This window comes from Strigops habroptila, chromosome 8 (genome assembly GCF_004027225.2).
Source record: "Strigops habroptila isolate Jane chromosome 8, bStrHab1.2.pri, whole genome shotgun sequence".
Classification (NCBI taxonomy): Eukaryota; Metazoa; Chordata; class Aves; order Psittaciformes; family Psittacidae; genus Strigops; species Strigops habroptila.
In genome coordinates this window covers 33097460-33121095 of record NC_044284.2, presented here as the reverse complement: position 1 = coordinate 33121095, position 23636 = coordinate 33097460, and the positions used below count along the sequence as shown (strand labels likewise).

General features: G+C 40.5%; 1 protein-coding gene across 5 annotated transcripts in view; it reads right to left on the bottom strand.

Annotated features, from left to right (window-relative positions):
- USP13 (ubiquitin specific peptidase 13) overlaps positions 1 to 23636 on the bottom strand; it is a 57215-nt gene that overhangs the window by 25514 nt on the left and 8065 nt on the right. For 4 of the 5 annotated variants that reach the window (XM_030493654.1, XM_030493656.1, XM_030493655.1 and 1 more), the window contains exons 2-8: positions 19591 to 19716; positions 15154 to 15214; positions 7899 to 8003; positions 6339 to 6460; positions 5782 to 5924; positions 5400 to 5584; positions 1423 to 1517 (exon numbers count right to left, since the gene is read on the bottom strand). In XM_030493654.1, coding sequence (XP_030349514.1) covers positions 1423 to 1517; positions 5400 to 5584; positions 5782 to 5924; positions 6339 to 6460; positions 7899 to 8003; positions 15154 to 15214; positions 19591 to 19716 — 837 coding nt within the window. The remainder of the gene's footprint in view (positions 1 to 1422; positions 1518 to 5399; positions 5585 to 5781; positions 5925 to 6338; positions 6461 to 7898; positions 8004 to 15153; positions 15215 to 19590; positions 19717 to 23636) is intronic. The other variant, XM_030493657.1, reaches the window with a different exon arrangement.

Genomic DNA, 23636 nt, shown 5'->3' with positions numbered 1-23636 from the left:
CTTCCTTCAGGGCTGTGACCTCATAAAAACACTGCATTTTTTCAGGTTTCATATAGGAATAGCTGCCGTAGATGATGGTCCTAGCAAACAAACCACATGAAAAGCTGCAGATCCAAGAACTATTCCCTTCTTTCAGATGGGAAAAGCCAACATTTGTAAAGGGGAGAAACTGCAGTTTCCCCCCTGTACAGCTCAGCTTTCAAGTACATCAATATTGTTCACAGCTTGTAGGTATGGGTCACTATATTGTCATTTACTGCTGGCACTACTCCATCACTTCGCTAAGAATTTCAGACTGGTCTGAAGACCAGAGGTGAAACCTTTGCAACAGCTGAGACTAAGTTTTCAATGTTGCTGAGTAAAATAGGTTTTCTGAAAAGACCATTGGATAAAAAAGACTTTTTATTCATTATACTGACAAGGAAATTAGTATACCAAAAATATTATTACTACCACGAAGGCTTTTGAAACTGCACTTTAACTCTTCCCCATAATTTTAGAGGTATTATTAATTTTCTCTCCATTTGGACAATAAAATACACTAAACCAGTACCAGGTTTGTTCATTTTTAACAGTTTTCACACTCAAGATCTCAGGTACTGATACCAGGCTACATGCTTTCGGGAGGGGGCAGAGGGGGAAGGCACCATCAAACCCCTTTCTATGCCCCACACTCCCCCAAAAAAAAAACCCAACCCCCATGCCTTTTATAACCATAACCCATTCAGACTTTTTAGATCATTAAACAGAACTGGAATCAACATCCACTAAGATAAAAATTATTAAAAGGACTTATCTACTAATACAGATCCACAACATGTTCAGGAACAGGACCCTTTCTGCCCCTGTCCCTTTCTAGTGTACCACACCATAGACCACGCTGTTTTCTAGACTTCACAGAATGTATTTTTTCATTTTGTAATGTATTTATTAACAAGACCTACATTGAAATTTGTAACTTTACATTAAAAAAAAAAAAAAAAACAAACAAAAAAACCCCACAACTTTCAACCACTTTTTTTACTTATGCGTTGCTTAGCTTATTTTTGCCTAAGATTCGTATCTGTTTACACATGCAACAGGCTTTCCTTCACCCACTGTAATTAAATATCCTAGATATTCTTCTTTAATTGAATGAAGGTTTTCATCTTGAAGGAAAATGGTACATAACACACAAGTAGTGAAACATGTAAACTAAAGACCACAAAGGAACTCTTTCAGAAGGCAACTTTTGGTTTTAAGAGTAATGATTCAGACCTCAGAAAATAAAACATGAAGTGGCTGGCTTTACAAAACTAAATACTATTGGAACAGCCTGAAGGAATCACACAAATATAAACTACCAGTATCATTCTCCTGTTTCTCTACCACCCCCAACTAAGACAAGTAAACAACAAACTACACAAAAGACAGATTTCCTACCACTTGCATCTGCAGCATATCAATTCCGAAGTGTGCCAAATGTTTTGCTATATGTGGGTCTAAAACCGGCTCCTCTTCATCAAAGGAATAGACATCTACAAAATCAGAGAGAAACCAATGAGTATCAAATGTTATTCCTTCTCTTTGTTTACCAACATTGCATTCTCAGTACAGGATTGCCTATACAATATGCCTCATTCATATTCACCAGATTCGGTTATGAAAAATGCAGAAAAATACACAGACACCCATATAGCTCAGTAAATATCTTCAATGTTCTCAACACAATCACCTCAATTACTCTCCTCAAAAGAAATTACATGCCCTCACAGTTTTAAAACCTAAGAACATTTATAGTGATCATAGTATTTCCCCCCCCAAAAAAATTAAGAAATTTGTAGGGAAAACAAGGAATAGGGCATGAGGGTATGCAAAATTCTCAGATATGTGGCCAGTCCACATTTTGAACATGGCAATGAGATTTTGAATTTTTGTGGAGCTACTATGTACAGGCAGACACAGTAAAACTATGAGTATATGGGCTGACTACTGCCAATGGTATTTTAATTTCTAGCACAATTTAAAGAATCCACTTATGTCCTTTTCCCACAGAGATGCAGAGAGAACTGAGAAATTCTGTATTAGAAATAGAGGTGTTTATTTGATTGGAAACCACTGGATTGGCCTCTTCTTCTCTAGTGAATGACTACTTCCCTCCTTAGGTCCCTACTCATACCAAAATCCAGAATCCCCCTGCCAGTCTGCCTGTGCTTCTCAGCCACATCTTCCTATCTAGCAGTTTCTCACAGCGACCTTGCCCTGTATGACCAGATCTAGGCTGACAGAGAAAATTTAGCCAGGAGAAAGATGAAACAAACTCAGAAGAGAGCAGGAGCCCACATAACAGCTGTTCGCAACACTAATATAATTTCTAGAATGTCCTTACCCTGCCCTCTCCTTGCAACTACAGACCCTGGCTCTGTCGCAGCCCATCCCCTATGTAAGACTTTTACAAAAAGGCAGTTTCCTTAAAGCCTGCGAGTACCAAACCCACACTAAAGTGATAGGTTGAAGGTTAGCCAAGAACTCAAAAACCTAATGCAACTTTTCAAATTTACCAGCCCTACGAAAAACAAACACTCACAAACCAAGGAAATTGAACTTTTCAGTTGTGCTGCCAGCTGCTGAATAGCCATCATCTATTACTGATCCTGATGACCTCTCTGGCATGCCTGTGGCTGTAGCAGCCCATCTGCTGGAATTCCACTGTGTGGTAGCAAGAGTACCCAAAAGATACAACTGTTCATCCACATACAAGACATCACAACATTCCCATAGTCTTCTGGTGAGGTCACAGTGCAGCCAAAAGATCATGAAAAGTTCAAACACCTAATGGAACGAGATTATACAGCAGTTGATTTCAGGTGAATACTTTTGATGTGGAAGGTTTGACTTTGTTTTTCCTCTGCTCTGGCAACTGAAGAGAGAGCAGCCATCTGGGACTGCTGACCCAGAGCAGCAAAAATGGAACACAAAACACAAAATCTTTTGCTCCAGCCCAGCTTGTGCCATATACTTTCGTACTTTCTGCTGTGTAGCCAACTTAAATTCATGTGAGACACAGAATTCGCTTTAAAAAAAATAGAAATAAAATAAAAATCAAAGAGCAACAAATCATGAAAAGAGGACGAGATCCCACAAACACAGGTCTCTAATGCTGTTATACAGACTCTTGTAGACAAGGAATGTAGACAAATTGGTAAATGTGACACACAAAAGCTGGTAATCTTAGAGTGAGAAAGGGGGAAGAGGGAGGAATTTGGTGGGAGGGGCACAAAAAGAAAAAAAAAAAAAAAAGAAAAAACCCCACACACAAACAAAACCTGAAACAAACAAAAAAAGAAAAATCTGAGACAACACAATTTTATTAAAGAGAAAATAATCATTATTATTCATATTAATATAAGAAAAAATTAAAATGCTACCTTGTACTTCCTTTTCCTCCACAGCTCAAGATTTACACCTGTTCTGGCTGAGTAGACATCACTCCTTCCTACTTAAAGGATAACAGGCAATGGCAACACTCCCTGGAGAAAAAAGTTGCTCAGGATCCCCCAAAGAAGTATCTGACAATTGCCAAGACTGGCACCCACTCATTCAAGTATCTGCCAGATGGGGCTTCCCACTGCCAAATCCCCATTCCATTCCTCAAGCCAGTTTCAAATATAGAACCTCAGAATGTCTTGAAATGAAATCTAATGGCATTGTTGAGAGAGGCAGCAGGTCGCACAGTCTGCAGAGTAGTACTCAACCTATTGAAGCAAGCAACATTTCTGACACTCTTGTGCATCCTGTCCAAGGTCTAAGAGCAGAAGTTTGGCTTAATTTCTGCCCTGATCCCAGAGGTATTTGTTGTCAGAATGCTACAAAACAAGGCTAATGCCCCAGAAATCTTTCATAATGTATACAAGACACATTTCTCAGGGGAAGACAAGCAGCTCTCCTCTGCTCCCTCTGTCCACACATAGGGCAAGCGTAAGTGAAAAAGTAGTAAGTTACGTCAGCAGAGGGACTAAATGCATATTACTCCTACCATCACCTCTTTACCTCCAGCCCAGGGAAGCAGAAACCAGGCAGACTCTGCACCACAATCAGCCATAGAGCCTCTTTCCTGAACCTCATCTGTCATCCAGCCCTATTGAGAGGTTATGATTACCATGGCAATACAGATCAGAGAGAGAATAATTACTGGAAAGGAAATGAGGAGGGTTTGGGGAGGGATATCCTTTCTACACGGAAACCAAGTAAACACCATCCGGAGGAACAAAGGTCTGTGGAAAACAGCTGGTACCCTTCTTTCAGAGGGAAGGATGACAGCCTGTCCACTGTTATCCCAAGCACACAACCCACTAAAGAATGTTCTGTTTATTTTGTAGATGCAGTTGAAATCTACAACTGGGCAAACCTAAACACCTTCAATAATTGAGAGATTCAGATAGAAATCATCCAAGACCAGACTCATGCAAGGAAACAATGTTCCATCTGGGAGAGAATAGAATGAATTCTGCTCAGTGTTTCTTTGGCAGAGCTGGTTGAATCTGACTACAGCCTCCTTTCCCTGACACTGAATAAGACTTAAAAGATAAAAAAGTCAACTGACATGTTAAAAAAGGGGCTACTCTAAGCAGCTGTTTTTCACCCACATGGTCATAAGCATTAAATCCAAAATATAATTATGCTACGTGTTCTTCCATTTTTATTTCTCCATACTGCTACAGCAAAGGATTGCTTTGCTTATGACTTTTTCAGCTTCTCATGTGTTTACTCCATCTAATCCTCACACACTATAATTCTCCACAGCAACACTGCAGAATGTCACACTTGGAGAATATGCAAAGAAAGATACCTCTACAGCTTTCCCCCCTCTCAAGATCATCAGGCGTTTTACAAATGTGCATCACAGCAGCTCCACGAAGATGGGTGTTCATTAGACTGAACCAAATGTTACCAAAACAATAAGGAAAACCAGCAGAGTTTCCAGTATAAAAAAACCCCAACATACATGCTGTTAAGAACAGACTTTTCTGACTTAAAAACAATTTCCCTGTTATTGTTTCTATGTTACATAAGATTGAACCATTTGCCCTAGCAAATGTAAAACTGAAAGACACTGTTTCTCTGGATTCTGCTATCTCAAAATAATGCCATTCTTCTATTACAAATCTACTATTAGACAAACCCACAAAACCTATCTACACTAAATATGAAACAGGAGGAGAGCAGATAAAAAAGGTAAGGGCTTTCTCCAAATGGAGTGTGTGTTGGTCCCCCCAACCCCAATCACGATTCAGACTCACAGGGTTTCCTTTCCATATGACACTCTCAGAAAGATTTATACAAGTAGTACAAACCCACTTGGTAATAGATATAGACATGCACAAAAGATAGCTCATTTCAGAACCTGCCAGGTGGCTGACCTGCTCCATCAGGAGTGATGGTTCCTAACTTCACTGCCAGTGGATAACCCGTCTCCTTGTAGTGCTCCGTTGCATGCCCATTCCCCCCACTGCCATCAAAGAACCACTTTCCACACAGCACAGAACCATCTGTCAAGTTTAGCCACAGATTCTCCCGCAGGTCACATTTTGAGCATTTCCAACCACTGCAAGAGAAAACAGGAAGAAACGACAGAAATAAGTAAGTCAGGAACTAGTCCTGTATTTCCAACTATGGTAGGTCAAACCAAGCATGCACACCCAGCCCAGAGTCATGCAGGAGAACTGTTGGCTGAGTTGCTGGCTTTAGTTCTATTACTCTGGACACTATTAGAGAACCTACAACAAACCGTATTACCCTTACCTGGGGGGAATTCTAACACCATTGTCTAACTGTACAAGTGTTTTGGCATGTTTAGATGCTTGTAGTTCTTCTTCCCAGGAGTCAGGGTCCTGCTTCCTGTAGGGTGATTTTGCACTGAGGAGTGCATCACAAGCTATCGTCACCTGGAAGACAAATGTATGTCAAGCAAAACCTAACATGATACAGTGACTAGACAGAACTTGGCATTCAGCCCACTGCTAACCACTTACAGAACTGGCTATCAGTAAGACTATTTATATACTTAAATATGCATGTAATCTTCTAGATTGCTGTTTTATTTTAGCAGAAAAGTAGACACATGTACTATGAGAGTTTCCCTAGGACAAGCTGGCATCATAATAAGGGAGGGAATACAGGAGGTAAAAAGGAAATGCAAGAAACAAAAGACAAATCACACTTTTAAAAATTACTATTATAGCTGATTAAAAAAGATCTTTATGTAAAACCAAGCACCACACATAAGAAAACAAAGCACCATCTTGATAAAAACTGAAGCAGAAGCCAATTCCTATCACCACTTGCACACACTCACTGACCAGTGCTGGTAACTCTTCTATATTAGGTAATGGGATTTCATAGTGATCAGGAAATAAAACGAGTTTTGCTTCATCTTCATATTCAAAGTCATCAGTGTTCAGATCACTGTTTGCCTCCAGATCTGGAAAACAAGATGGGGAATGTTAGGAGATTGCCCTGAGATTAAGGTTCCTAAATTGTGGCATAGGTACCATTATGAAGCATTGCTTGCCTGACATCAGCCAGCAAGTTGACACTGTCAGTAAGTAGTTTCTTCTGGCTAGGAATGCTTATGAAATCCTGACCTAAACTGAAATCTGACCATCCTGCAAGAGAATGTTCTGAGGGCCAAGATTTCCATCTGAATCTCATACACAGTCACAGTTGATTTGGCCCCTCTCCAAGCAGTGCTCTGTTCCAGACATCACATTCTGGGAAGCAGCTAATAAAATACTGCTCATTTTGGACAAAATCAGGATGTAACACTGCTGTGCCTTTCACCCAGGATCTTGAAATGCTATATAACATAGAGACCAGGCCACACTACCCATGTCCAAATTGCAGAGCAGGAATAACGCACCTCTGTTTCAGCCCCCTATATTTTCCAGATGACAGACCTGGCTGAAACACGCTATGACTCTCACCCATCTTGAACCTCTGGCCTTTCTTCTCATGAAAATGTCAAGGCTGGAAGTATTCGCGCATCTCATTCACACTCTCAAATAGCTACAGCAAGTACCGTTTTACAAGCATTATCCCTCTCTTGTGAACTCCACTCTGTAACCAGTGTAAGTGTTTAAAGACCACTTACTAATAAAGCTTTCCTTTGAAGATAAAGTCTTCCATAGTGTTTGTGTATACTTTTATTCCAGTGTAAGGATGACTTTTTTGCTTAAATATGTGCCTTGATCAAGCAACATCAGCTAACACGCTTGTCCAGAAATAAGTGGACCCAGAGAAGCCAGGAGAGTATATTAGTAACTAAATCACCAGTGGTTTTATCTCTAGCTTCATCAAAAACATAATTATCCCATACTGACAAGACTGAGTTCAAATCTTGCTCAGTTCTTCCAAGGATAACTGAAAAAGTTAAAACCAAACACATGCATGCTCTGTCTGACGTTTCACAAGATTCAACTGCAAGAATAGCCTGGGCGAGGATGGGATGTTCTGGATCCTTCTCCCATCTGGAGATGCTGGATCTACTGTATTCCAATGTACCAGACAGCCACTGACAGAATAAGGTTCAACCAAGAAAGAAGATATGTTAGCAGTAGCTAAAGCTGGCTCTTATTTTCACTCTAAGTACATGCATATGCTTAAAGAGTCACTCAATACTAAATGAGCATTGGCAGCAACCACTGCACCCAGGGAATGCCTGAAATCTCAAATGTATATTTGGTAGAGAGGCGAGGATGACAGAAGCCAGATTCAGAAAACTAAACTCTCTGTCTACCCAGTGGACAGTAACAGCCTGAAAATCCTAAGTGATAAAACAAGTATCAAAAGATATTTTAACTTGACCTGGAAAGACCTCTTGAGAACAACATAATCCAGTATCCATTCAATTCTTGGCTCACCTGCTGCACCAGCCAGTCCTGAGGGGTGGCAACACCCACTGTCAGCAACTTCCAGCAGCACGACCTCTTTCTCAGCAGTAACCAACAAAAGCCCCTTCTTATCAGCTGAATATAGACACAAAAGCAAGAACAGCTTCTTATACTGAATGACATTTATAAAGAAAACATTAATTTGTTACTAATTCCCAAAATCACACTATTTTCATAAGGATCTCTTCCATTACTGCAGCCTAAGAGAAAACCAATGACCTCACTTTACTCTGGGCTTCTTTCCCATCTTGTATTAAAATCCTGTGTTTTGATAAAGGAGTGAATCTCAACAGACATGGTCTGTAACAGTAAGCTTTATTGCTCTCTGAAGCAAAGAAATTTAGTTTCTTCAAGCTGACACAGGCAATGGATCAGAGACTTAATGCCCTGAAATTTGATGGTGACCAGCACAGCAAAACCAGAAGTACTGACCATCTCCTAAATATGATAGAGGTTCCTCAGAAAGGATAAAAACTCCGTTTATCTTCAGCCAGCTCTAAAGACATCAAACGCCTCTTCCAGGGCCTGCAGTCACACACCTCGCTCAGCCACCAGAGGGAACCTGAGGACAGCTCACGTCAGCTGCTATCTGTAGACATCTGTAAGATGGGCTCTTATTTTCATTTCCCTATGACACCGACATTAAGCTTATGGTATTTAAAATCCGCTGTATAGAAAGAGCAATGATACAGTTCCCTGGGTTCAAAATTCAGACACACACTTCAGCTCACCTCACAAGCCAGACAACAGCCAGCTAGTAGTAACTTTACTGCTACTGACCTGCATTTGAACTAGTGATCCAGGGATAAAAGACTGAGTACCCTATTAGCAGTCATTCACTGCCATCTAAGGACATCACACACTTAGAAGCATCAGCCTTTTGTGTCCAGTGGGTAGGGAAGGAAAGTTCCTTTTTACCTTCACGGGTCTCATACCATTCACATTACCAGAAAAGCAGAAAACCATGTCCTGTCGGCATGGCATTCTGGATATCCGACACGCTGATATGGCAGCGTCACACTTCCTATTTTAAAGAAAGATACATGCAACTTCATAACAGGGAGGGAAAAAAAAAAGAGGATTTAACTGGAAATTCAAATCACTTTTGAAGGTGACCATGTAAAGCTGGTAGACTTCTACTCCATACTCCTACTCCCTCTGAATAGGAATTAAGCACTGCCAGTACTTTTTTGGCAATTATCACTCTGAAGACAGTTTCTCAGGGTTCAGAACCAGTACATAAGAGTGGAAAGGACTTCTAAGGTCACTGACTGAAATCCTTTGCTACAGCAGATGACCATAGAAACTAATCTCTTCTGTTGACTGTCAGACAGGCCCCTTAGCAATGTCCAGTAGAACACCCCCAAATCACTACTCATCCTTTTCTATCTTGGCTTGTATGTGCTGAGAGCCATAGTTGCAACGTTCAGTAAGAAGTTCTACCTGCATTATATTTTCTGTGCCTGTGCAAGAGCCAACATGGCAAAGAAAGTACAAGCGTAGATGTAATAGAAACAGACAACTATTACTTTAGAAGGCAATAGAGCCACACTAAAGGAGGGCAGAGGTTGACCCTGTAGCCACCAGGCACCATGTGCAGTCTGTAGGCAGCTTTAAACATAGATTTTAAAACTAGTGCAGAATTTGAGAGGGGAATAAGAGTAACTATAGGAAAGAGGAGCAGGGGGAAACTGACTTCCAAACACAGCATATTTGATCAAAAATTACTGTAGTACTAAAGGCACTGAAAAATAGGAACCTTCAAGCACTATACTTAGAGAAAAAGAATTTCTGAGGGGGGAAAAAAAAAGCTTTACTGAGTTCCAAGACTGAGCCACAAGACAACCAACCAGTCTAATCTTTTTAAAGAGCTGACAACTTGATGGGGAATGCCCATATGACATTGTGGACTAACAGCTTTACGGTGTCTCCTCAGGGCCCCAATTAAACAGTGTGGTCACTAAAACAAAGTGTCACTAAAAAAAGTGTCCATAGGTCATAAGTGTGGTGTTGGGAGGCCAAGACAACAGGCAAAGCAAAATAACAGACATTACAACAGAGGCTCGACTGACGTTATTTTGGGCAAGTGGTCAGTAGAGTAAATCTACTCCAGCTCATAGGCATCACTTTAGTGACGGTGAGAAATTCATTGCTGCTGAACTGACTGAAAACAGCAGCTGGAAGCGGAAGATAGTACTGTAAACCTACCCACTGGAGGGGAAGAAAAGGAGTGGAGGTGCTCAGATCAGATTTAGACAAGTTACCAACAGACTGCACTAATAATAGCGGCATAAGGAGACTCCATGCAGGACCCCCAAACACGATTTCCGGTGCATATGGATGTATCTGTGTCATATGAAAGGGAACACAAACACAAAAATTGAACGAGGATGTTAACTAGTGAGCCTACAACTAATTTTGAAACCCTAGAAAGACATCTTAGGAATCTGGGCTTGACCCTGCTCTCCCACTGAAAAGCAATAGACAAATTTGTATTGACTTGGAAGTGGAGGACTGAGTCTTTCAATTAAAATATTTCTTCCTGAAGCCTCTAAATACTAGTGAATTGCAGCAACAGCACTTTGCAAAAGAAAGGCTTTTCAATTCATTTGTCTTCAGACACATCTGAAACACTGACCTCTTCACATGAGCTATTAAAAAAAAAAAAAACCACACCAAAAAAACACCACAAAACACTTTATAGACATGACATTCTCCTCTGTGCAAAAGGAAAAGCAAAACTTTGTACCAGGATCATTTGGATCATTGGCTATTTGTAAAATAACATTAAAATTGCTTGCTACATGTCCAAAGCATTAGTATGCTGTTCTTATTGCTAGATATAGACCTCATCCCTTGGATTCCTGGCACAGTCATGTGTCAAAAAAGCAGAGCTAAAGCACCAAAATTCAAATTCGTAAGTATTTTGCTAGCAGCATTAGCCTTTCTTAATCTAGCATAATTTCCACAGTTCTACCTAAACCAGCTAACTATTAATCTATTGGTGTAAGGTATCTGCCCACCATTCTATAATTAACTCTAGCTTAGATGGCAAAGCCAGAGAGCAACAGGTTCACTCATGGTCTAATCAGTTCCATTGCTACTGCAGGTGAGTTTGCATAACTTTACTGAGCTAAAATATAAAAATATTGCCAGAACACACTCAAGTCCTCCTAAATCACAGCTTTCCATTCATAGATACATACTCTATAAGTACTTACTTAAATATAAACTTAAACCACTGGTAGTAAAAGTCCTCTTCAAAAGCTTACCAAACAAAAGCATCCTTACTGAAAATTGGGTTCTGCTACTCCCTGCTACGAGATCTAGGAGAGTTAAGTGAAGCTGTGGTGAAATGCAGCACGGCCAATCTTATGAATGGTCTTTACAGTTGGAAACAGTAGTCATAAATACATTCACTGCCATAGGCAGGCAGGTGCCACCCAGGAAAAGCTCAACAAGTTTACATGTTCCCCAGGCTAAGTGGAAGTTTTGTCTTCCTTTCCAAGGCCTTCTCTGAGACCAGCTGTGTGTCATGGATACAGCTCCTCACCGAGACTCCTCTCACCAGCAATTACCATCCTCACAGGTCTGCTGACAGAGCTGTTCATTTGAGAACTTCAAAACACTTTTAATTGATGGTCTAAGTTAGCCCTGACTTTGCTCTAAACAGAGCGCACACAACTTGCTGCACTGGCAGATCCTGCTATGGTAACTGGTCTGGAAGTGGACGCCTACGGACAAGTTTTACAACAGCCACTCTGTCAGCTCTGTTTAGCCTAGAGCCCAGACTTTGGCAGGGACCAACAGGTGCCTAGAAGAGGGCATCAGAACAAGGCAAAAATGCAGCGATTCCTCCTCCAGCGTATACTTCCTGCCTTCCAGACAACTATGTAGGGAGTTTAGTTTGCTGGGGTGGGGGTGTGTGCTTGCCTGGTTGGTTTTTAGAGATGGGGGAGATACTGCATGCAGCTGTGGTGTCTATTCAAAAAGAGAGGCTCACTTCTTATTTATAAAGCAAAATAATAGAGAATAAAATATAAAATGCTGCTTTACTCCTGATGTTTCACTTGACTTTCCCTGCTGCTGACAACTGAGCTGACATTTTCAGAGAACCATTCACACCATCTCTCAGAACTATCTTTCTGAACAGCTCCAATCTTTTTAACACAAGGATCTTCCCCCTTATTCTACTACCCCTTTTGACCAGGATCTCATAAGGAAGATCACAGTACATCCTGTTAACCAAATTGCTCTTATTCACATAATCACTGCATACGTAGGGGGACTACTACACACAGTCCCAGAGTATTCTTAGACCCAGAACCATTATTTCACTTTAGAAAATCCATAATGATTCTTATCTGTTACATCATATTTATACAACTTTCCCTCAATTCTCATCTATTAGTTTTCTTCCAGACATACAAATATGAAAATCAATTTTAGTGATGGCACTTTTCCTTGTCCCATCATGTCTCCCCCTCCCCCATACCTGGTATCACATTTACCATACTGTGGCTGATTTAAACAAGAGTTTGCATACCCAACACAACATTGCAGCTGGTTCTTATCTGAGAGCCTTGTGAAGTCACGGGGAGCTACCATCTTGTCCAATCAATTAATTTTACAGACTGTATTTAAAACTTCTTTGTGGGATAGCCATGCATATTGACAAGCACAAAGTATCTTCAACCTTGCTAGCCTAACTAACAATGCAGTGAGGATACTATTCCACGCATCATGACGCAGCCTGCTCTAAATACCACCCCAAATCCCCTGACGCTTGCACAGTCTGAGCTGAAGCTACCATATCTACACTGTCTAGCAACACTTAAATAAGCAGGAGTAAAGGCAGCTCGTTCATTTCAATGCACAATGTTTTATTATTCTTCCTATTACATAAAACACATACAGACAACACCTTCCAGCCTTCTCCAAAAGAAAAGCAAAACAGAGTAAGCCCAAACCCTAATTTTATTATTATGCACACACACTTTGTCATGGATCTTTTAATGTTTAGGGAAAAGATAAAGCTTCCAGCTGACTGACCCAACCAGTCTGTGTTTCCATTGCATTTATTGGATAGCAGCAGTGCTAGAAAGTAATCAGTAAGCATCCAAAAGATGTTGTTCTAATACTAAGGAGATTGAGAAGAGTTTAGTATCTTTAATAGCTTTACATCAAAGAGGATTAGAAGAAGCAATGTAACAAATGCCCAAACTGGATTGAGTTTGTACGCAAAGCTTAAATCTCTGGGTCTTCAGGGAATTCTTCAAAGATACCTAGAAACACCATGATGCTAGAGCTATCCATCGATAATTACCTATTCTTGTCTGACAGGGTAAGCCCTACATTGCAGGCTACATACATGGGCTGGTAATAGCCAGCTTGGTGCAAACCTCTACCGTTAAGTGCCTAAGGTCACCACAATGAGAAAGACAGAACTAAAGTGACCTGGTAAGATGAGAAGTCCAGCAGCAACAAACCAATGAGGAAGATGTTGGATTAAGAGATAAAATGCCAAATTTGGCTATCTCTGCTGCTGTCGCATGCAATCAGCCGGCCTCTCTGTGCTTTCATTTCCTCAGCTATGAACAAAGATAGGAATAATTATTTGTTCTTTTCTTTAAGCATGGCCAAAAAATAATAAAATCTGCTGAACCAAAGTGGATACAAAGCATTTGGATGCATGGGAAGGATCAGAGTTGGTACCATTTTACTCCCAGCCAGCAGGGGCTGCAAAGAAGACTGCAGTAGAACAGACCAGATGAGATACATTTTCAAAAGTACATTAGATTCTAGAATGCTGGATTAAATGGTGATAGTTCCATGTACTAAATCCACCCCAGTGGAATTACACCACCTTCATAAGTCTCCTGGGACCAGGACACTTGGAACTGCTGCACCACATTTATTCAGTGGGAACAAAATGCTCATGTGCAAGGATGGAATTTGAAGACTCCAACATGGCACAGCAGAGAAACTATGCTATGTACACTGTGTGCCAGCATACCACAATGACAGGAGCCTCAAAATGCAGGCAGTAGATCAGCAAGAATAAAATTTGACCACGCTTTTCTATTTAATTACACTCACATTGTTAACACTGTACAACCTTTGCGGCACTGCAACCAGCTTTGTTGCTGAACCCATTATTTTATAAGCATCCAGTAAATTGACAGTAAATGGCATTTAGACCAGCATCTGCAACTTAACTCCTTAACTGACTTAACTCCTACGAAAGAATTTTCATTTCTTTATGACTCGTCTTTAGATCTATTTTTTTTCTCTCTAAGCCCTCCTTTGAAAGCTTACTCCAAATATTAACAACAACAATTTAATCAAACACAATCTGCAAAGTCCTCTTAAGGACACATTCCACAGATCAAAGTAATTCCAAAGGGAGGCCATGCTATTGTTTCCCTTTAGCCATAAGAACTGCTAACTGTAAAGAAAACATTTAACCTCTTCATTACCAGAAAAGAAAAAAACCCCAGTAAGTATCACTATTTGCTATTAATATAGAGAGAATAAATAACAGATGAATCAGCTGCTTTCCATGAAGCAAGGGGATATAACTGTGGACAAAACAAAATAAGAATTGGTAAAGAGATACTCCTGATATACATACTGTTGCATTCATTACAGGAGAGATCCTTTACCTAACAACTTTGAAACAGTAACAACCCTTCCTATGACCAGTTGCTTAGCAGAGCAGTGCCACACTGAGACCCTGTTATATCGAAACATTCAATATAGCTAAACATTTTAATAAAAGGGTCCTTTGTCGAAATCACAAAGAGAGAGAAGGGACAGAATTAGTCAAAAAATACCTATCAAATCCCAGGCTGTTTTGAGAATAGTTGAGGGCCTACTTTATAATGTTTCATGTATACATACAAACGCATTTCAGTATGCACCAAAATTGCTAAGAATTACTTATTTGCCTGGACCAACTTTAAAAACTAGAACTTAAAAAAAAAAAAAAAAAAAAAGAGAGAGAGAACCAAACGAGAATCCACAACAAACACCACAATCAAAACCAAACAAAAACCATCCAACCAACCAACCCAATCCTCTCCCTTCCCCGCCAAACAACAACAACCAACCAAAAAGAAAATCCACAAGGAGCTCCAAAGCCAGACAAGATGGTGGACAGAACCCAAGTACACATGCAGACAGGGTCAGAAAAGCATTGTGTGAAAACAGCTGTTCACAATACCTAAAAATAGCTTAGCATTCCTCCTTTTTGGTAAAGCTCCACCAGATGCCCCTGGTACCTTCTGGAAAGAGAGAAAGAAACAATTTGAAAAAATCTATCAATCGAGACAACAGTAAACCAGCAATAACCCCATACCATCACCACTTCTGACACACATCTATCTGTTCATGGTCCTACTATTTAATCACAGTCCTTGCTGAGCAAGAATGTAAATCCTCTTCATTCACCTCTGACAGTGGGACTCAACCCATCATTGCTTACTACCGTCATGGAGTGAGAAAGCCACCATCTGAATCTTTCATACTTCACTCTGTTCGTAATTAAACAGAGCATGACTCATGGTCATCATGGGTGACCGCTGTTCTGTCCACAAACAGAAGCATCTACCATCACTCAGACCTACCACCACTTGATCCCCTACAGTATTTCTTAATGCTAAAGCTGAATTAGGGGAAGAAAAGGCTATTCTGTCCATAAAAGATTCAATCCTTCATAACAAATTCCAGTATGATCACTTTGCTGTGACCTATTAGTTCAGCTAATTTTCTTCTATTCAGAAAAAAAAACGCCCTTTCCAATAGGATCCATGCCTGCTTCCATCAAGATCAATCCAAGTTACCACCATGCTTTTTTAACATAAGAAAGTATGGAGGAAAACCTGACAACACCCAAGCAATTGTTTTAGAGGAATTTTATTTTATTTTATAATTTAAGTTCCACAGCAGAGAATAGTATCTTCCAAGTGACGTTCCATTTCAAGGACTACTTTCCCAGTTCAAAATACCTCATACTAGGGAAAACACTAGTAGCCAAGGAAATGTAAAAGTCAATGCACTTGCTTCTTAAGCTGTTTATTAACAGCCACCATTAAATCAAATCAAATTAAATAAGCCTCTGTGGCTATAATGCCAACATGATGTATTATGTAGTATATAATGTTAGTATAAATGGTGAGGTTGTTGAGCAACTTTTTTTCTTTTTTAATAGTAATATTGGGATACAACAGGTGGAGAGAAACCAGCCAAGAACCTGTCAGCCTAGGGAAAGTTCATGTTTGCCTCTGCTCCTTCGTAGGTGAAAGGGTCACATATTTTGGGTGTTTCCCTTCACTATGTAAATAAAGCTTTGGCCAAAGCTACTGCTTAAATCATCAGTGAAGTCTTATACATCATAGAAAAGTTTTCCATTCTTAGAAAGAGCAGATGTCAACTAACACTCGTTGGCTTCACTTAAGAACAGAACCTATTATTATCCATATATACAACTCCTAGCAAAATGGAGTTGGGGTCGCAACTCCAACGTTTAGGAAAAAGAAGTCCTCAATGAAGTGAAAATAATAAGCAGAACTTTTTTTTTCCCTCAATACTACTGGAATTTAACAAGTGGAAAGGAAGTTTCCAATAATCCAAATCTAGTTTTAAAAAGTAGCAACAAGATACAACATATTAAACTTATACAGGGCAAGTTCAGGTTAGCTATAAGGAAGAAGTTCTTTACTGTGAGGCTGGTGAGGCACTGGAACAGGTTGCCCAAAGTGGTAAATGCTCCATCCCTGGCAGTGTTCAAGGCCAGGCTGGACAGAGCCTTGAGCGACACGGTCTAATGTCTAACCCTGTCCACAGCAGGGGGGGTTGGAACTAGATGATCTTAAGGTCCTTTTAAACCCTAACTATTCTATGATAATCCAACTACAAATATACTATGAATGTATATTTGAGTATGAATAAATTACACATACTCCAAGGATTATAGCTTCAGAACTAAAAAAAAAATAAAAATAAAAAATTGTTACCAATACTAGGAAGCTGCAATTGAATTCTGATGCCACCAAGTGGAAGATTGTGAAAGTCATTAAGACTAGAGATTTCAAAAAGGAAGAATTTGCGTGGAGTGTTTATCTGCCAGCCTGAAAACAGTCAACAGTCCTGAGAAAAACAGAAACTGACAGGTGTGTTTACCCTGTTTCGCCACTTGTCAGGAATCACTGAAAACATTCCCCATTCACAAAATTATTTTGGCCTCTAACAGATGTGACACACACAGCAAATGGGAGTCCACACAATGCATCATCAGTGGCATTAAATTCTGTTTGTGATGTTTCTCTCTCACAAGGTGTCAGTGTAGCCTATTCTCTTTAACTGCACTATTGCCACATTTTTTAACAGCACCATCACTGAGTAATTTATTAACCCATCACTGCAGGAAATGTCATGCTTCTCTGCTCAGTGTTTTCAATAGGGCTGAGGTATCACTATAGCACCAAGCAAAAGCTCTGCCCGGGGCTGAATACTACCCAGGCAGTTGTATACACATCATATACTACAGGAAAGTGGCTGATTTAAGAATTCTCAAGAGTGAAATTCTGTGAAAAAGAAAAAAAAAATAAATTTTTAATTCTTTATCTAAGAATTTTATCAGAGGGTGCTCTTTAACTTGCACTTGTGCACATTTCTGACCATTCAGCAGATGCTTCTGGTGCTGATCTGCTACTGGCAGATATTCCAGATCTACTTAAGCCAATAGGCTGAAGACCTGACCCTTATTTTCTAACTGAATTGTGACAAGATATGTGACTCATACTTATTCCAAACACCTCTGGAAGCAAACAGCAATTTCTGCAGCAATGCAGTGCATTCTGCAAGCATGATGCCAAGGGAAGCACAGGCAAGAATAGCAGCCTCACTAAGAGAGTCCTAAGATAGCATATCCAATGTTTTGGCTTTACTGTATCCCACATCATCAAAAGATTGGCTTAAAAAAAACACACCAAAAAAAAACCAAAACCAAAAACCACAATGTAGCATGTGCCAGACACTTCATAGAACTGTTCCAGTGAAGGCCTGATGTTTCACATTGCCCGAAGGAAAACACGGATAGCACATAAGAAGCAAAGAGTCATGGTAAACAAAATCCATAGCTAATGTATGAGGAACCTTATCTATGAACTATGTCAGATGCCACAATCTTCACCTGTACTGTAGAGTCAAACACTCTTTCCTACGACATGCCCCAGTGCACCAGTGTGCCATCACCTTCAAACAGAGATACCAGGCCCCTCTGCTACATTATGATTCACAGGGAGAAAAACAGGAACTACTGAACTAGATCAGCTGAAGAACACCAAACAGCAGTTGATATATTTGTTCCCTTTTGCAGTTCTGCAGCCTAATCTTTACCCAGGAAAGGAATTTTTGAGGCCTTATTTTAATCCCAGTTTATCTTAATATTGAAAATTCCCAGGTCACATGCTGGGAAAAAAGTTATATACAAGGAAAGCTGACAGGATTTCTGCCCACCTGTCTCTAGTCCTAGATATCATCTTTCAGGAGTGTTAAATTCACTTGTAAGAACTGTTGCTAAAACTAGATTAGGCCCTCTAAAAACTCAGTTAAGAGTGTGAAGGAAAATGTTGCTATCACTCTTACAAGGAAAAACAATTTTAAAGTGTAACAAACATCATTAAGAATCTCAAACTGGAGACATGCAATCCACCTCACTATAATTGAGATAAAATATGAATAGCCATCTACTGGAAATAAAATAAGTGGTCAGGGCACTTTACATAACTCAGGGCCTTCATCACCCATGGGAAACATTGCTGTAGAATGAGAAACATGAAGTATTCTATCCCGCTCCAAGCAGCTATTTTAGGCCCTCTATCTTGCCGAAAGTGACAGAGTTTATGGGAGAGTGAGCTATAAGCACACCCAGTGCCTTCCATATAGCCCCAGTCAGAAGTCATTAACAGCCCTCTAGAGATACCAGACCAGCCACACACAAACAGATGTTATGAAGCACAGGCTACAAGTTACTGTAGGTATGCAGTGATATCATGGAAGAACAGTGAACATGAGGTTTGTACGTATACATCCATATGTGTGTGGGCGTAAGACTCAATGAGGGCAGCGTATGGCTCTAGCATCTAGCATTAATTTAAGATAAACTTTAGATCCCAGGTCAGGATTAAGGCTTGTGATTTAATTATACAGAAATCTTAGGATGAAAAATCCCATTACCCTGAGATAATACCTCATATAAAAAAAAAAAACCCCAAAACCAAAAAACAAAACCAAACCAACAAGTAGTTCTACCAAAGCTTCAGAAAAGTATTTGCTTAGCTACAGCATGCACATAATATGCATACTGTATGCAAATACAGTAAAATACATATGTGATAGGCAGAAGCATGTAGTGAAAAAGACCAGTGGAAGCCAGGCAACTGGCTGCCTTTAAGATCCGATTCTTTAGGGCCTTTGATTCACCACAGAACTGAAGTTATAGGATTGGTTGGGATCTAAGCACCTGAAATTGACATCCAGCCTCATATCTGAATATGTTCATTTCTGTCATTCAAGATTTGGTCTACGTCTGCAATGCGTTACCTAAACGAGACCCAGGAAATACTGGGGTAGTTAGTTGGGAAGCCATAGGTCTCACCTCTATCACACGTCGTTTCAGATGCAAATACACACACTGTCCTGTTTTCCGGTAATGCCTCTCAATGTGTTCCCTTCCAAATCCCAGAAATGTGTTCATGCACACATAGAGACCTCCTTCTGAATCCTAAAAGGAATGACAAAAATAGTTATAGCATAGTTATAAATATATATATACACACACACACACGCACTATAGTTATATAAAAGGAACTGAATAGGACAGAAAGGACTCAGCAAGCAGGAAAAGAAAAACAAAAACAAAAAAATAGCAGACACTTTCTGCTATCAGGCAAGCTCTTAAAATATGCCTTTCATAGCACATTATGGTGTTTACATTACTCATCCTCTAAAACTTCCACACCATATCATAGCCTACAGAAACTCATTGGAATGGGTTACTTTGCAACTACAGATTAGCAAGTGTCCAAACTGGAGGTCTAGAAGTTAGTCTTGAAAAATTCCATTTGAGTGCTCGATTCACAGAGATTTGTAGGTGCAGAAATTTGTAAAGCATAGAAATAATCAAGCACAGCCATTTAAAATAGTAGAACTTTTTTGGACATTTTATTGCAAGAACAACATTCCAAATCAGAAGTGTGGCAGAGCTCACAGTTCAGAGATTCAGCCACAACTTCTACTGTCAATCAGAGTCTTGTCTGAGAAAAACAGATCTCAAGTGATCTTACAGCTCAGAACTGGCTAACAAGAAAATCGGCAAGTGTTTTGTGAACATTCTTCAGTGTCTATCAGGGATTCCCTCTATTCATGCAATTAGAGTGCTTGGAGACAAGGGTACTGAAAGGAAATACAAAGATATATTCCTGGTACTGATCACAAATGATGACAACCCGGCAGGAATCTTATCACTTTCTGCTCTCCCAAAAGCTGGGTGTTGATGCTGACTGTTACTGCGGTCTTGTTCTATTTTAATACCACTCCCAGATCTCTCCTATATATTCAGACTGCCAGGAGGACTTTCAGTCATCTGGTTCATTGGTGTTGGATCAATTTTTTAAGCCCTCTCCAACATGTATTGTTTTGAATAGGTGACGCATAACAAAGATTGAGCCTCTCAGAAGCACTGTGACCTTCCTTCTATTGTGAATGTGTTTGTGCTATTGGAGCACAAACACAAGTACAAAAAAGCTCATGCTAAATTCCTCAAAGAACAACATGAACTAAACCATAGGCAACTTAAAAGGAAATGAAGTAAATAAATAAATAAATATAAACCCTTACCCTCAGGAAGTCACCTTAGGCACATACATGCACATAATCACGTATTGAGAATTTGTACAGCAACAACTGCTTTGACAGGATACCACCTGATAGTGCCACACCTGAAATATATTCAGTGCAGTAATCCAAGAAGTTCTCTCCTGCCCAGCTTACCTCTCTTCAGGGCTCTGCCAGGCAAGAACCTGTGCTCTACCTCTGAGCCCCAGCAGGCCCGTCTCAGAGTGAGCACAAAGCTGCCCATCACGCTGCACCAGCCACTACACCAGATAGGCTCTTTCCAGCTCAGTGGACTGGAACACGTAGCAGAGGGCAAGTCCGACAGAAATCGTAGCTGATCTCCAATATTCGCCTACCTGCACCAGGTTAGTACATCTTATTCCCTTCCAGAAAAGGAAGCTGAAGGGCTAATACTGTTGAACAGTTGTTGCTCGTTTGATACCTGGCACAGACCAGACAGGGCCTGACAAGTCTCTCTCCTCCCACCACCAAAACCAGACTTGAATGCGTCACTCTAAACAGTTATTCTCCCCAATCTCTTTCAAAGACTGGCACTGAGTATTTCTAAGGTCTTGAAGGAACGTAAACTTCCAGCTCACCTACAACCCTCATCCATACCTCTATGCTACACTTTCAAGCACGTTTGTTTGTATCAACACAACCAAAGCCAGACCTGAAGAAATGCCTCAGACACCAATAAATGCTGGTACTTCCACAGCAGGCAGCACAGCCATGAGGCTGAGAAACACACCATGAAGAGAGACCAGAGAATGATGTTTTACCCCAAGACTTTCGAAAATGTCTCTTCCACTTTTCTTCAGGTGGACCAACACTTAGAAGCTTCAGCAGCTCAGGTTCAACTGAAAGATATACATGTAATGAACTATACAGCTGTTGCTTTACCTAACTAAAGGACAAAAAATTGCACTGAGCATTCCAATCAATCTGAAGCATAAGGGTTTAGACTATCTACCACTCACACTTAACATACACCAGAAGTCATTCTTTCAGCATCTAGATACCACAATGATTATCTCTACAGAGTAAATAGTAAAATATTTAGCCATCTAATTTCTCATCCACATAACACCATCTGAGAGTCTATTTAAAAAAAACCAACAAAAACAAAAAAACACATAGCTCCTTTAAACCTGAAATGTTCACAGCCTTGAGAACAGGGCTGACATTTACAATTGTGCTCAAAAGTAATAAAGCAGTTAAAACTCCAAATCTGCTATTCAAAATATTCATAAAATACAACTGTATTTAAAATTGTAATTATATTCATTTATTTTAATTTCCACTACTCTTTCACAGATTTATCAACTTTAAGGCCCATTATACCTTTGCTGTCTACTCTTACATTCTGTATTCCAAATCCTTTTGCATTATCTTCTTCTGTGAGAAAGTCATGGATGTATCCTCTACAAGAGAGTCCTATAGGTACCCAGCCTAAATAAAAATATACAGTGTTGTCACTCTAGGGTTTCAGGAACTTAGTTTACAAATTTGTTTTCTTGGAGACCATTCTCTCTTTTCCTGGAAGGAATCCAAGAGACCACTGAACCGCTTTGATAAGCGGCCTATGACTACAATCTGACACTTCAGTCTATGAGCTAAATGTAGAATCTGAGTAAGTTGGTTGTGGTTACTAACAAAACAGTTATTTCTCCTGGAGAATGGAGGCACACTATTCTCTCACACAACTTGGAAAGAATTGGACAGGCTGTTCAAAAGCCTAAAAGGTCAGAGCGAAACAGGGACGTGTGAAAAAGCCACCTTTGCAGAAGGCTGTGTAAAGGATTAGGCCCCTGCTTGGTGCTTAAAGAACACTTTACTGTCATCTAAGACAAGCTTCATGCTGGAGAACTTAACCCTACTGAGCACACCACCAGTTCTGGAAGGAACAATATTTTACATACCCTGTGGCATGTAAATCTTTGCAACCAACATTCATTTTACATACATGTGAAAGTTTACACTGGAGAAAGGCAAAATATCTAGAGTACTGAAGACAGTATCTTACACCAGAAAAATACAGCTTGTCCAGAGAGACAAAAGTAAGATGTCTGGTCACAGCAGAATCATAGAATGGTTTGGGTTGGAAGGGACCTTGATCATCTAGTTCCAACCCCCCTGCCACGGGCAGGGACACCTTCCACTAGACCAGGTTGCTCAAAGCCCCATTGAACCTGGCCTCGAACACTGCCAGGGATGGGGCAGCCACAGCTTCTCTGGGCACCCTGTGCCAGGGCCTCACCACCCTCACAGGGAAGAATTTCTCCCTAAGACCTAATCAAGATGTCCCCTCTTCTTGTTGGCCCCCCTCAGGTACTAGAAGGCTGCTCTAAGGTCTCCCCAGAGCCTTCTCTTCCCAAGGCTGAATAACCCTACTCTCAGCATCTTCATAGGAGATGTGCTCCAGTCCTTTGATCATCCTTGTGGCCTCCTCTGGACTCTCTCCAATAGGTCCATATCCTTCTTGTGTTGGGGACCCCAGAGCTGAATGCCGTACTCCAGGTGGGGTCTCACCAGGGTGGAGTAGAGAGGGAGAATCACTTCCTTTGACCTGCTGATCACACTTCTTGTGATGCAGCCCAGCACACAATTGGCTACAAGCCCACACTGCCAGGTCATGTGGAGCTTCTCATCAACCAACACCCCGAAGTCCTGCTGCTCAGGGCTGTTCTCAGTCCATTCTCCACTCAGCCTGTATTTGTGCTGGGGACAGCACAAATGACCCACATGCAGGACCTTCCATTTGTTGACCTTCACGAAGTTTGCACAGGCCTCCACCTCTCCAACCTG